Source organism: Penicillium concentricum (genome assembly GCF_028827145.1).
Source record: "Penicillium concentricum strain IBT 3081 chromosome Unknown utg000001l_segment0_segment0, whole genome shotgun sequence".
Classification (NCBI taxonomy): Eukaryota; Fungi; Ascomycota; class Eurotiomycetes; order Eurotiales; family Aspergillaceae; genus Penicillium; species Penicillium concentricum.
Window position 1 is genome coordinate 3,997,044 of NW_026622754.1, and position 13,756 is coordinate 4,010,799.

Sequence of the window (13,756 nt, forward strand, 5' to 3'; positions counted from 1 at the left end):
CGCAATGATGTCTTTCACCTTGTATTGTTTTGGAGTTTGCATACCCTGACTCGTTGATATGAACCTTTGTATTTTGGTTAGAATGGACCGGAGCTTGCATGTCTATGTGGACTGGAGGTGTATTTAATGATACTTGCATTTCAATATATAAAGTTCGGCTCTCCATCTAGTTGTATGGCGTTGAAGATAGATTCCTCAACCGTTCACAAAATAACTGTATGGTCCAAAACTAACATGGCATATATTGCAATAAACAAAGGGATTCAGGGGAACATTATACTTGGCATTGAGACCTTGGCAGGATCTCCCGTGTGGGGAAAAAACAAAACAAAGCCATACAAAATCCCTTAGACCGACCCGATATAGATTCCAAGAATTCCAAGACAGGCTGGGCTTTTTAAATCCCACGTGTTAACTCAACCTCGACATCTTCCATTCCTCTTCTCTTTTCCATCGAACACCAACCCACCAATCATCCCCACGCGCAAACAATTCCACATTCCATCCCACCGATCAGCGCCTACACCAAACACCCCCACCCACCTGGCATGCCAAGCCAATCCCGAGACAGACGGGACCGTGACCGTGACCGGGATCGGGATCGCGACCGCACACGAGAACAAGAGCGCTCGCGCCGCCGAGACCGAGACCGCGAGTACATCCGCGGCCGCTACGAAGACGACGAAGGCGCAACATCCAGCCCTGGCAACGCGCGTACAGCGAAATACCGCTTCCGCGGTGAACCTGGTTACGAATCGAACTCACACAACGAGCGCGATGATTACGATGAGGAGCGTGAGCGGCGAAGGGAACGGAGGCGCAGACGGAGGGAGGAAGAGGATGAGGCGGCGGGACTTGCTTACGGGGAGTCTGGGGAGGGGAGGAGACGGGATCGGGAACGAGAACGGGAGAGGGGAAATTCTAGGGTGAAAGACTCGCCTGCTGCGTCGCCTACTAAAAAGCGGGATCGCGAGAGACGGTATCGCAGAGACGAAAGTCCGAGTGCGAGTCCTGTCCGAGAAAGACGGAGGGAAGTTGAAGTTGATGCTGAGGCTGAAGCGCGTCGACGGAGACGGCGCGAGCGCGAGCGCGAAAGAGAAAGGGAGCATCAGCGGGAAATGGATGCTGCTGCGTCGCCGGCGAGGAAACATCGCAGCACCGAGTCTTCGAGTAGTGCTGCGCATCTCTTGAGTGTTGATGCCATGGCACGACTTGCTGCTGAGCATGAGGATGTGGATCGCAGGGAGCGGTCTCGCGGAGGAGATGATACACGTCGGGAACGGGAAGCTCGACGACAGCGGAAACGAGCTGTGTTAGATGATGCTGCTGGTGCGGCGCTTGGTGCTGGAGTTGCGCAGGGTCGCTCGCGCCATCAAGCGGGTGCGCGAGTTGTGTCTGGTGCCCATTTGGAAGAAGGTCATAGCTCTGATGCTCGGGTTCGTCGTCGTGGCGGTGGTGGACCTGCTGTGCATGATCATTGGAAAGACGAAGATAGCTGGGAGGGTAGCTTGGAGAGTCGTGGGCCACCGGCTTGGAAATTCTGGTCTAATTGGTCGAGAAAGAAGCGTATCTTGGTCGGATGCCTGCTGGGAGTGATCCTCTTGCTTGCCATTGTCATCCCGGTTGCACTTGTTGTTTCAAAAAAGAAAGGTTCGGATCCAAAGCCGAATTCCTCGGACTCTGGTGACAGCAGTTCTCCTACCTCTAATTTGGGTAGTATCAGCCGGGACAGCATACCGGTAAATATTGAGTCTACCAACTTGATGGAATTTGCTGACAACAGTATTTCAGAGTTACGCCAAAAACACCGTCCTGGATCCATTTATATGGTATGAGACCGATGGATTCAACCTCACTTTCACAAATGCCACTGTTGGTGGTCTTTCCGTCATGGGCATCAACTCGAAGTGGGATGACTCTGCCCGGCCGAACGACAAGGTGCCTCCTCTCAACAAGCCGTTCCCTTACGGCTCACAGCCAATCCGCGGAGTCAATCTAGGCGGATGGCTTTCTATCGAGCCGTTCATTGTCCCGTCCTTGTTCAGCAAGTGGCCATCTAGCGCCGGTGTCATCGATGAGTATACCTTGACCAAAAAACTAGGAAACTCTGCGGCGGGCACGTTGGAGAAACATTATGCCGAATTCATTTCAGAATCCGATTTGAAAGAAATCGCAGAAGCCGGACTCGATCATGTCCGCATCCCATACTCCTACTGGGCTGTGAATACCTACGACGACGACCCATACGTCCCCAAGATTGCGTGGCGCTATCTCCTGCGTGCAATCGAGTGGTGCCGCAAGTATGGACTGCGCATCAAACTCGACCTGCACGGACTCCCCGGAAGTCAAAACGGCTGGAACCATAGCGGCCGACAGGGCAGCGTCAACTGGCTGGAAGGCTCGGACGGTGATCTGAACCGTAAGCGGTCACTTGAAATTCATGACCAACTCTCGAAGTTCTTTGCCCAAGATCGGTATAAGAACGTGGTGACAATCTACGGTCTAGCGAACGAGCCGTTGATGCTGAAGCTCCCCGTCGAAAAGGTCCTAGATTGGACGAAGGAGGCCGCAGAACTCGTCCGCGAGAATGGTGTTACTGCCACTCTTGTCCTGCATGATGGGTTTTTGAATCTCGCCAAGTGGGACACCATGTTCCAATCTCACCCGGACAACATGTACCTCGACACCCATCAATACACCACCTTCAACACGGGTGAGATCGTCTTGAACCACACCGCTAAACTCGATGTTATCTGCAATAGTTGGCACCCCATGATAAAGGAGATTAACACAACAACATCTGGGTAAGTTGGGCTCGCTTTCATTTTGTAATTTCGTATGCTAACGCCCAATCAGATGGGGTCCAACCATTTGCGGTGAATGGTCACAGGCAGACACCGACTGCGCGCAATATGTGAACAACGTTGGCCGAGGCGCCCGATGGGAAGGGACCTACGATACCAGTTCCACTACGGCATATTGCCCAACAGCGGACGAAGGAACCTGCAGCTGCGCCGATGCCAACCAGGACCCATCGGATTATTCGGCCACCTACAAGAAGTACCTGCAGACATATGCCGAGGCACAGATGTCTGCCTTTGAAACGGCGATGGGGTGGTTCTACTGGACCTGGCGGACGGAGTCAGCCGCCCAATGGAGTTACCGGACTGCATGGAAGAATGGGTATATGCCTAGCAAGGCATATAGCCCTTCGTTCAAGTGCGGAGATACAGTGCCCGACTTCTCCGATGCAGCGGAGAGTTTCTGATATGATTTTACATATACTACCATTTGTTGCATTTTGCGTTTCATATTTTTGTTTGCATAGATACCATGGATAAAGACTAGATTTCTTTCTTGCATATGATTTCAATACCCCCATCTGGATATTGGATATCTTCCCCCATCTCAGCTATTTCTCCGAAGTCAAAATACCCTGCTACGATTTCATCCCATCTATGCCTCAAACCATCCTCCAGCCTCCCACACGCCAGGACGATAAACAACCTCCTCCCGCACCCACTGAAGCCTAACACCCCCAAGCAACCGATCCACTCTCTGGAAATCAATCGGCTTCATGACCCACCCATCAAAGCCTGAATCCATATACATCGTCCGATTCTCCTCGAGCAAGGAAGCAGATACAGCGAAAATGGGAATGCGAGGCGCAGGCGTGGTCTCATTGGCCAGCTCCTGCTGCTCGTATTCGCGTATCATCTGTGTTGCTCCAAGGCCGTCGACGATAGGCATCTGCAGGTGGAAATTGAGCGTTAGTATATATATAGATTGAGTTAGGAATAGTGTAATTGTTTAATGGACGTACTTGTAGATCCATTAGCACTGCGTCGAAACGAGTGGGATTCGATTTGTAGGCTGACGCGCATTCCTTGCCATTGCTTGTCATGTGCACGGTGTGGCCGAATTTCTCAAGGCGCTTCTGGACGATACTGCTGTTGATCGGATCATCTTCTGCGACGAGGACGTGGAGGTTCCAGTCCATTGTGGGAGAGGCACTTGGTTGGCGGGTTTGAGGCTGGTCAGTTGGGGATTTTGAGGTTGGTGAGACCCAGAAGGTTTCTCTGATAGGCGATTTGGATCCTTCTGATGATTGTTTGGGATCTTGAATTGGAAGTGAAGTGGTCGGTTTATCTGGCTGGTTGCTCTGGTCGAGCTGTTGGCCAGAAAGGGAGAGGCTTCTTGGTTCGCCTGTTTTCAGGCTTACATCGACGGTTACGATGGATTCCCCTGATTCAAATTCTGATTTTTGACCACATTCACATGGAATGCCCCCTTCTTCCTGGTTCTTTGCGCATCGTGAGGATGAAGTGTCTTGCTTTGTGTCTTGTTTTCTTTCATCTTGCAGATGTTCGTTTGGCGTAACACATGAGCTCTGCTTTTGACTATCTTTATCTGGAAGAGGAAAAGCAAGCCTGATCTTGAAGCAACTTCCCTTGCCTTTTTCAGACTTCAAGCTTAACTGCCCGTTCATATTGCGCACGATTCGGGCAACTAGTGCGAGGCCTAGACCAAGTACACTTTCAGTCTCGAGCACATTGCTACCTGAAGTTTCCTCGTATGACTTGGGATTCTGCATATATCCCTTGTTGGAGACTTGTTCTAGCTCACAGAACAATGTTTCGACAGTCTTTTGGGACATCCCAGATCCGGTATCGTGTATTGCCACTTCGACACAGATATGATCTGGCTCCAGTAGCTCCGGTACGACACAAGACTCGATTGTTATTGCCCCAGTAGACGTGTGCTGTATAGCATTACTGATCAAGTTTGTGATTACCTGGCGTACCCGTCGTTGATCTCCAAGGACGGGAGGTAAGGCTGCATGTTGAACTACCTGTAGATCGACATGCTTCTGTCTTGCTTCTTCCCAAAATATGTCCGTTGCTTCAGTGAGGGTCTCCGATAGATCGAATACCTCATCCTTTATCAACCGTTGTCCGTTTTCGGCATTTGTAAGGTCTAGAAGGTCATTGATGATGTATACCAACGACTTGGATGCCGAGTGAGATCTGGAAATGTGATCTCGTGTTTCTTGATCCAGAGAACCATCGAGAACAATTTCCAGATAGTTGATGATGGCATTGAGAGGTGTTCGGAACTCATGCGCAGAATTGGCGAGTAAAAGTCTCATTAACTGGTTGTTCTGCAGTGTAGCCTCCTTCTCTTGCCATATATCGGTGAAAGTGCGATATAGCAAAGACAGAACAGATGCCTTTCCAAACTCTGCTGAGGACCACTCATATTGTCGACTCGATTTATGTGAATCAGACGCGAGGCCATGGCTTTCCAAATCAGCCCGGAAGAAGATGATAAAATCACGACCGTCCACTGAAAGAGGAACGTAAAGCAAGCCAGAAAGATGATGGAAGCCGCGCGAGTAGTTGAGGTCCTGAAAATCGGCAGCCATATCTACAGACCAAAACACACTGTCGTTCTCTTTGGCTTTCATGTATTCAAACAATGCCAACACTTCCTGCGAGTCGACCGGTTTTCCCAAGATCTTGGCCTCGCCCATAATCGACACTGCGGCATAATCTGCCCCGAACAGACTGAGAAGATCACCTGGTGGAGTCTTGATAGCCTGAGGCGTGCTTGATTTATTGAGGGAGATGTCTGGCTCTCGAAATTGAAAGGGTAAGGTGTAGGAAAGACGCTCAATGTTACTCGAAACCGCCTCGGCTACAAACCAACAAACTTTCTGAATGAGCGGATGGAGCCTTGAGCTGTTGTCATAAGACTGACATGATATGAGATTCCAAAGCTTGCCAAACACATTGATCTGAATTGACAGACAAACCTCGACAGGACTGACGGTGTTCGATTTTGGGAGCACCGGTGCTGCAGAGAGATATGTTTTTGACATGTCGAGGGGTCTTTTGTTGGTGGAAGCCCGATACACAAGCTTCGAAGTACCCTGACTTCCAGAGCAAGAGGAGCATACAGTGTTCCGCGTATATAGTTTCTTTAATCCTTCAGTGAAGGTTGATTCCGGGAAATGCATGCCTTCGTACGAAGTTAACCCCGACGAAGGGTCAACCGCATCGGCGACCACGATTCCGTTGCGATCACTATCAAAATGATACATCGTCGTTCTGTCGAATTGAACAAGATTCTGCAAAGTGGTGATGGTATGTTGAACGAGCGCTTCCAGCGTTTGGGCATTTGCAAGTCGCTGGACAATTCGAGGAATGGTATTGAGAAGCTCCAATGAGTCTGGAACATTTCTATTACTCATGTCAACATCCTTTCCGGGAGGGCTGACGTCCTCAAAAAATGCCCCGGAAGTCATGTCCAAGCTCCGACTATCCGATACCGTTGTTTGACTCTCGGGATTCCCGAACTCAGGGTGATCCTTTGAGTTTCGACCCTCAGGCTGCAGCTCGCAGATCACATAGTTCTTATATACTATGCTCGTATGCATGGTACACCAAGTACCCTGGGCGAATCCGTCCGATGATAACACAGAAAGGAAGAAAACCTCAGGGCCAGAGTGCTCGACAGAGTATTCATCGCTCAAAACGAATTGAGCATGAGCAAGAAAGTTGCTCCGTTGTGAGGATGGCAATATATCACAAAATGTTCGAAGCTCGAAGAGTTTGTCAGGAGAATGCCCAATGATGTCCTTCGAGTTGTCGCTCGCTATCTGCACTTCAAAGTTACCGTTGGACTCTGTCACCACAACGAGTGCACCGAATGACTGAATGAAAATGTCCTCTTCATCTTCGTGAGAGTAATATATCCCCTTTGTTGTTTTGTGAAAGTCAAGGATCTCGCCACCGTTTTGCACAGTGTTTTTCAATTGTGTCAGAATGTCGAGATTATTGTAGGATTGCCCTTTTGAGATCTCGCTCCCGCCACCACTGCTTTGATGTAGTCGAGTGAGATAGTCGGGTCTCCTCGAGACACCATCCTCAGCATTTATGCTCTTGCCGGGTGTATTCTGATTCTTCTGCTGACAGCCCGCTTGTTCATCGGCGAAGCCTGCACTCCATGTGTCCGAAAAAGGAGATACCGGTGTTTCGAGCTTATCAAGGGAAGGCGTCTGCAGAGCAGATGATGGCGTAGAATCAAACGAAACGACCGAGCGAACGGGAAAGACTCTTTCCGCCGAGTCGGTGCCCAGCTGAGGCAATTTTAACTTGGGGGATAGTAGCTCGGCTACCATTGATATCTCAGTCTTGTTGTCAGACATGATACACATGGTCTTTGGTATAGACAACGTTCGCGCGAGAGACTGCCTCCTTCCGGAAGGCTTTTCTTTCTTCCTTCCACTTTGGTCATCGTCATTCGGGTCATAGTAAATGACCGTCCAATCGCCGTTTTCCTTAATGTCGGACGGCGAAGACATATTTCAGTCTTCAATCATTGGCAGATAGAAATGTTGAGAGGGGCTTGAAGTAAGAAGACTAACAGCGTTAGCTCTAAGCCAAGCACCAAGTTTGACAGGAAGCTGCTCACGGAAAGGTAGTAATATATTCACGCCGTTAAGAAATGATTAGCAAAACCAGAGTCATTGTGCATCAAGTATAATTTGGGCAGCACACACAGTGTATGAAGAAAAGCAAACGAAGAGGGTATACGGTGTGAGATTGAAAGATCTCCACGAATTGGCATATTTCGACCGAGGTTACCAAGGGAGTTTCTTCCCCAGCTCATGCCTTCTCCTGAGCTTTCAACCTATCAAAGGATCAGCCACCGGAAACAAGCTTTCTCCCTGGGAGCATGTCCTCGGTTCCCTTGTCCGGTTCGCCGGAGACTACCATGAGGAAATCACTCGCACTCCTTTGGACCAGACTCTCAAATCCATGATATGAGCTTCGGCAAATGGTCTAGTCAAATGGATGGCCCTGGCTTGAACGTATACCAAACCATTCAAGGAGTGCGAACATTTTCGCTGAGCCTCATCCGCGCTCAAAATTTGACAGATTTGGCGAGCTGGTCAGTTCCATGTGCTTCGAATCAAAGATCTCTTGGGCATTACCGGCAATCATGTCAGAGCGTAGGGAGGCGACTTCGGCGAGTCCGGAGTAGAACCATAGAACCTGACATGGAGGTAGCTGTTCCGGCCCATCGAGGATTAGCTCAGCTCGAATGGAAGACACCCCACACATTCCACAAAAGATGAGTGGTGTGCTCAACTGTGTGACAAACGTGTTGAATGGCTACATTGAAAACGGCTTGGAGTTGATAACTGAATTCCCAATTAGCTTCTGTCATGCCATATCAAGTATCGAGATGAAGTCAGAATAGACCATAGAGGTTCATTGATTCCACTCATTGCCGTCAAATAGAGGCATATTGCAACATTGCGACTAGATTCCCCTGTCCATAGGGACGGCAGTTATCATCCAGGATCGCAGGTATCCCAGTCGGACTACAATGCCGAGCCCCATTGTGAAATCGCCATATCTAAAATTGGACGGAAATCTGACTCACGGGAATTGTGTCCGGATGCATAGGAGGCGCGAGGCCAGTCAAGAAATAACCAAGGTTCCACCACTCTTTGGCGTAGAGCAACCCTAGGCCGAGTATAGGGAGAGAAGGACACCTAGACGAATGTTTTGACATAGAAGCACAAAGTTCAAGAGATGTACGAGATGAACCAATAAAATATAATATCAAACAAGAAATGAGATAAATCTAGCAAATGTACTTGAAACACGTTCTCCACGCCAACCGGGACTCCCCGAAAATTCTCTCCAAATATAATTTCATAATTCGTTCACGGGTATCATGCTGATTACCAGCGTCGGCCATAAACCGAGTGCTCATGTCGTGCCCGGCTGGGTTGAGCCTCATTTCCCTGGCTGCGTGGGGCAGACTGTGATGACTCCCGAGAAGAGGAAGGAGCGGACTCAGTCTCATCCCCGGTATTCAGCAGCCGAGTGGGTTGGTTGAAATCCAGGGTGGTCTGGTTATCCGTGAATTTGGATTCTGCATCACGACCGAAGAGTGCCATCATGTCGCGCATGGTGAGCTTGCCAGCACCGGTCTTGCCCTCGATAGTGGCATTGGCGAGTTCGCGCTTGCGGTCTTGCAGGGCAACGATGCGTTCTTCCACGGTACCCTTGATGACCATCCTGTAGATTTTCACGTCGACGGTTTGATTCAGGCGATGTACACGATCGATGGCTTGTTCTTCCACAAACTAGATTCAGGGTTAGCACAATGCGCAATAGATTATAGAAAATTGTAACATACGGGATTCCAAAAGGGCTCCAAGATGACGACGCGGCTAGCGGCTGTCAGATTGAGGCCTAGTGCACCAGCACGCAGACTGCAGAGCAACACACGAGTGCCGCTGTTGTTGCGAAGCTTTTCGAGACTGGCCTCGCGGTGGTTATTTGTCATTCCACCATCGTAGCGGGCGAAGCCAATATTAGCACTCTTCAAGAAGGGCTCGATCTTATCAAGCATAGACGTAAAGACGGAGAAAACAATGAACTTGAAGTCCGGTGCCTCGCGGTTGAGAATCCGCATAAGGTGGCGGATCTTTGTTGATGGAAGCTCTCCATTTTCTCCTTCATCGTTGTAGATGTCCTCCGCTTCGGAACCGCTTTCATCTTCGGAATCGCTTAGAACGATGGGCTTGCTCTTCCTTCTGGATGGGGATTCAATTTCGATCTCATCATCGGTTTCATCGTCCGAAATGAGCCATTCACCACCTCCTTCAGCGTTTTCGTCGTCCAAACCACCGGCCTTCCCGAGGTTAGGAAGCTTGCGCTGGTCATCAGGTACAACCCAATCGCCTTCCTCTTCATCTTCGTCGTCACTGTCGATAATGACCCGTCGATTTTTGCGGGAACGAGCAAGTTGTGCGTCAGATTTGCGGGCTGTCGGGGAGTCCAGAATATCAAGCTTCTTGTGGCTCTTCTTTGATTTCTTTTTCTTCATTTTATCTGTGCCTATAACATTGGTATTCAGGTCGGCTTCGCATTCACCACATCGACTGCCACCGGCCTTGATTTCGCCAGGACTCAGATCTGTTTGGCAAACATCGCATTTCTTTGCGACAACGCTCATTGCCCCGAAAAGATCGGCCATGCTGTCAAGGTCATCCGGCTTTGACTGTGTTGACTGGCTATTTGTACTGCCATTCTGCAAAAGAATATCCTTGTCTTTGGCCAAGTCACCCTTGACCAAGTCTGGGTGGTTACAAGCCTGACGAAGACGCAACAGCAGAACCAAAGCTCCAGCATAATCAACCTTGGCACCACCCATCATTTTCTCAAGACTATTATCCGTCCGCTGTTCCAGACGTTTGTAGAAGTTTAACTCCCCAGGCGTGAATTCGGGATCGACCTTGATGACCTCACGCTTGGTGATGTGGAATCCATTCGAGGACTTCTTTGGCTTGCCGTCTGGTCCTTCTTCGCCAGGCTTCACATTGTCGTTCAGTCTGAGGACATCCTTCGTGCGGCGTTTCATAAAGGCCTTCAAATAGACCTGTAGTCGCTGGATAGCCAAGCCTCCCCGGCCATTGTTCAAAGGCCGACTGATCTGATCTCTCCATGCAGCCAAGTCGTCATAGGGCTTCACCCGAAGGAATTTGATCAGACTCTGCAACTCATCGAGGTTATTTTGCAATGGGGTTCCTGTCAAGCACCAGCGGTATTGGGCGTCCAATGCATATGCTGACTGTGTGGCTTTGGCGTTACGATTCTTGATTGTGTGCGCTTCGTCAAGGATAATACGGTACCAATGAACGGCGAAAATGCCAGACTTTTTGGCCTTGTCTGATGCTGACGAGTTGAATTCGGAGGTAAGAGTTCCATATGTTGTGATCACAACATCATATTTGTCCAGCGTCGTCGCAGTCTTTGCGCGTGTTGTACCGTGATAGAGGCAAACACGCAGCTTGTGGGACGGCTCAACTTTGTCCTTGATTTCTGCCTCCCATTGCTTGATGAGTGCAAGGGGCGCAATTACCAAAGTGGTGGGAATGCAGTTTGGGGGCAGCTTGGTCGTCTTGCCCTCGGATTCGGTGTTTTCGCTGTCTTCGTGGTCGGATTTACGGTTTTTGAGCAGCAAAGCAATCGCTTGCACTGTTTTGCCCAAACCCATATCATCTGCAAGGATTCCTCCTTTGGGGAAAATTCCTTTCGAGGTCTTTCGGCCAGTCTCCTTGTCACACATCCATCGCACACCCTCAATTTGATGGGGAAGGAGGGTCACTTTTAAGCCTTCGACGACTCCTTCATCTTCATCGTCGGAATCCTCCTCCTCTTCTTCTTCTTCCTCATCTGCTGCTTCGTCGTCTTCTTCATCTTGCCGGGCAATTTCATCGTCTTGCTTAACCTTGGTAGATGAATCGTGTTCAGGCTTGACATCATCATCCTTCGGGTCGTTGACCGTGACCCCTTGAAGTTGAGCAGCAAGATCATCAAGGTCGTCAATCGCCTGTTCCTTCTTCTTGTCCACGACCACTTCCTCTTCCTCTTTCTTCTGCGAGGTCTTCTTGGACTTCTTCTTTCCGCCCTTCTTCTTCTTGCCTTTAGGTTTCGACTCAGCCTTGTCCTCATCATCCTCGAATGCACCCTCAAGCAAAGCTTTAATGTTTTCGTTTGCCATAGCCGTATCCACATAGCCATTCATGTCCATGGCCCCGAAGCTCGGGGTCGCATAGGCTGATGCCCTTGGAACAGGATCAGTCTCATCGCGTGTGAGATCGATGAATTTCTGTATGTTCTTCGATGCACCTGCCATTGGTGGAACAGGCTTGGACTGATAGATAGGCCTAGGGGCCCGAGGAGTTGTCCAAGTGACATTCTCAGGGCGCTTGATACTAACTGCGCCATGATGGAATCCTCCGCGAGGGTTGTTGTAAGCCGACGGCGCCACCGGCTTGAATGGATCCCATGGCTCGCTTCGCTTCACCAAGGGCGTAGCGACTGGGGCACCGGAAGTGCTTGATGGGCGATAGGCGTGAGGCGTAGCACTGGACTGACCTTGGTGACGCGATTGTGGCTGATGTTGCGGCTGTGGTCGAGGGGCGGCTCGATGATGTTCGGCACGAGATTGATTCGGCTTCGGAATGTTGAAAAGGTGGTTTGATCTGTGTTGTGGGGGGCCGATCGGCGAGGGTTTTCCGAATTCAGGTTCCTGGACATGCGCGGGGTGAGCCTGGGTGTTTGGTTTTCCCCCTGGAGTGAGAGGCTCCAATGGCGCGTTGCTTTCTCTAGCCATTTTGTTTTAACGAGTGGTGCAGTTTAGGGGATATTTAGATGGGTGAACAGGTTGGTTTGTTGAATTCAATGGATGACCAAGTCCGGATGATCTGATCTTTGGGCATCAATTCCGATGAGCAATCTCGAAAGCACTGGAATTTGGCGTTAGTTGTGTTCTCTGTCAGGCTCGACCACTTTTTGGGGGTGGGTTTAGCGATTGAAATGTCGAGTTCAAGAACGTCAAGCGAATCAAGGAGAAACTAACCCTTAGATGATGCCTTGAATCCGAAGCCCTGGAGTGTTTTGTCGATGGTGGGGGTTTGCAGACATCAAAGGGAAAAGGGCCGTTATCACAAAGGTTATCGTTTTGTTTGCGGTCGGCCTAGCAACGGTTGATGCCCCAGGCAGAAATAGCATTTCAGGCAAAAACCAGGAACATCTTGTTGAGATGCAGAGTCCCGAATGATGATACATTACAGCGCTACTAGTTGCGAACTGGCCGGGATATGCAGGCCACCATCGAACATTTACGCAACGTCTGTTGACCGCCATTCAATTTCCCCCTAAATTTCTTATACCTCCTAGCCAGATTGTGATATATAGTTCCTTTCTGATTCTATAGTTCCAAGAGTTCATCTTGCATTTTATTCTTTCTTGTGGTGTACATTGTTCTTAACATATGTTCGTCACATCTATCCATAACTGGTCACTTCTAGTGCTTGTACGCCATCCCGATCGTCTATGAAAACAAACTCATATTCTCCTCGGGTGCCTACATACTACTTGATCAAGGGCCATTGATCCACTTTTCTCGCAGCCACATGATATTCATTCGGACCACTAGGTGCGTAGAAGGAGAGAACACCTTACGAAAACCTTTCACTGCCTTCAACCTTAAACTTTGGACCTCGTATTAGCATATAGTTATCACAAGTTATATATGGAAAGCTTGTTTGGTGGGAAATACGCATTTTATGAGTTACGGTGAATTATTCACCCTGCCAGATAGGAGAATGTTTGTTGCAGAAAGGAAAGCAAGTGGTATATCTTACAAGCACCCATCTCAAAAAAAGAAATTCCGTGGCAGTAGGAAGTACAGCCCGAGAAACCCCGCGATATCAAGAGAAACGTCCTCAAGATTTCATGGCTTCCAGTATTACCTAGAGCCAGCCTTTTGGGTGATCGGATTCTGAAAGTCCTAGCTGCAAGAGGAAAATATACTTACCCATCTATAAGTTCACTTTTGGCTCGTTGTCACCTTCATCTCTCTATAAAGTTACTTCCAACTTACTCTCACTGCCTCTCACTTTTATCCCACTTTTATTCTTCAATAACAACCTCCGCCCCTTCATCTCTCTTCTTCATTCTCAACAACACTACCACTCCACTTTCCTCCCACCCTTCTATCTCCCTCCTCCTACTCGCTAGAGGCAAGGGCCCTTACCCATATATAAGTTCATTTCGGCTTGTTCCCACCTTCATCTCTCTTTCTCCACCACACCCCCCCCCTCCATCTCTCTTCTTTCCTTTCCACGAACACGACAGTGCCGAGTGATCAAAGCGAGATCTTG

The 13,756-nt window shown here is 49.3% G+C and overlaps 4 protein-coding genes across 4 annotated transcripts; 1 reads left to right on the forward strand and 3 right to left on the reverse strand.

Moving 5' to 3' along the window:
* Positions 1-548: 548 nt before the first annotated feature.
* exg2 (putative exo-beta-1,3-glucanase) lies at positions 549-3,268 on the forward strand (the record flags this gene model as incomplete). Its single annotated transcript, XM_056719238.1, has 3 exons — positions 549-1,739; positions 1,792-2,804; positions 2,857-3,268. 3 exons carry the CDS (start codon positions 549-551, stop codon positions 3,266-3,268), a joined length of 2,616 nt encoding a protein of 871 aa, XP_056583373.1.
* Positions 3,269-3,456: 188 nt separating this feature from the next.
* On the reverse strand, positions 3,457-7,366 carry N7517_001509 (hybrid sensor histidine kinase/response regulator; the record flags this gene model as incomplete). The annotated part of the gene is made up of 2 exons (XM_056719239.1): positions 3,457-3,750; positions 3,824-7,366. The coding sequence occupies 2 exons, from the start codon at positions 7,364-7,366 to the stop codon at positions 3,457-3,459; spliced, it is 3,837 nt and encodes a 1,278-aa protein (XP_056583374.1).
* A 553-nt stretch (positions 7,367-7,919) lies between these two features.
* Positions 7,920-8,129, reverse strand: N7517_001510 (uncharacterized protein; the record flags this gene model as incomplete). Its single annotated transcript, XM_056719240.1, has 1 exon — positions 7,920-8,129. The coding sequence occupies one exon, from the start codon at positions 8,127-8,129 to the stop codon at positions 7,920-7,922; it is 210 nt and encodes a 69-aa protein (XP_056583375.1).
* Positions 8,130-8,758: 629 nt separating this feature from the next.
* N7517_001511 (putative SNF2 family helicase/ATPase) lies at positions 8,759-12,204 on the reverse strand (the record flags this gene model as incomplete). Its single annotated transcript, XM_056719241.1, has 2 exons — positions 8,759-9,166; positions 9,220-12,204. 2 exons carry the CDS (start codon positions 12,202-12,204, stop codon positions 8,759-8,761), a joined length of 3,393 nt encoding a protein of 1,130 aa, XP_056583376.1.
* Between the last annotated feature and the right edge of the window lie 1,552 nt (positions 12,205-13,756).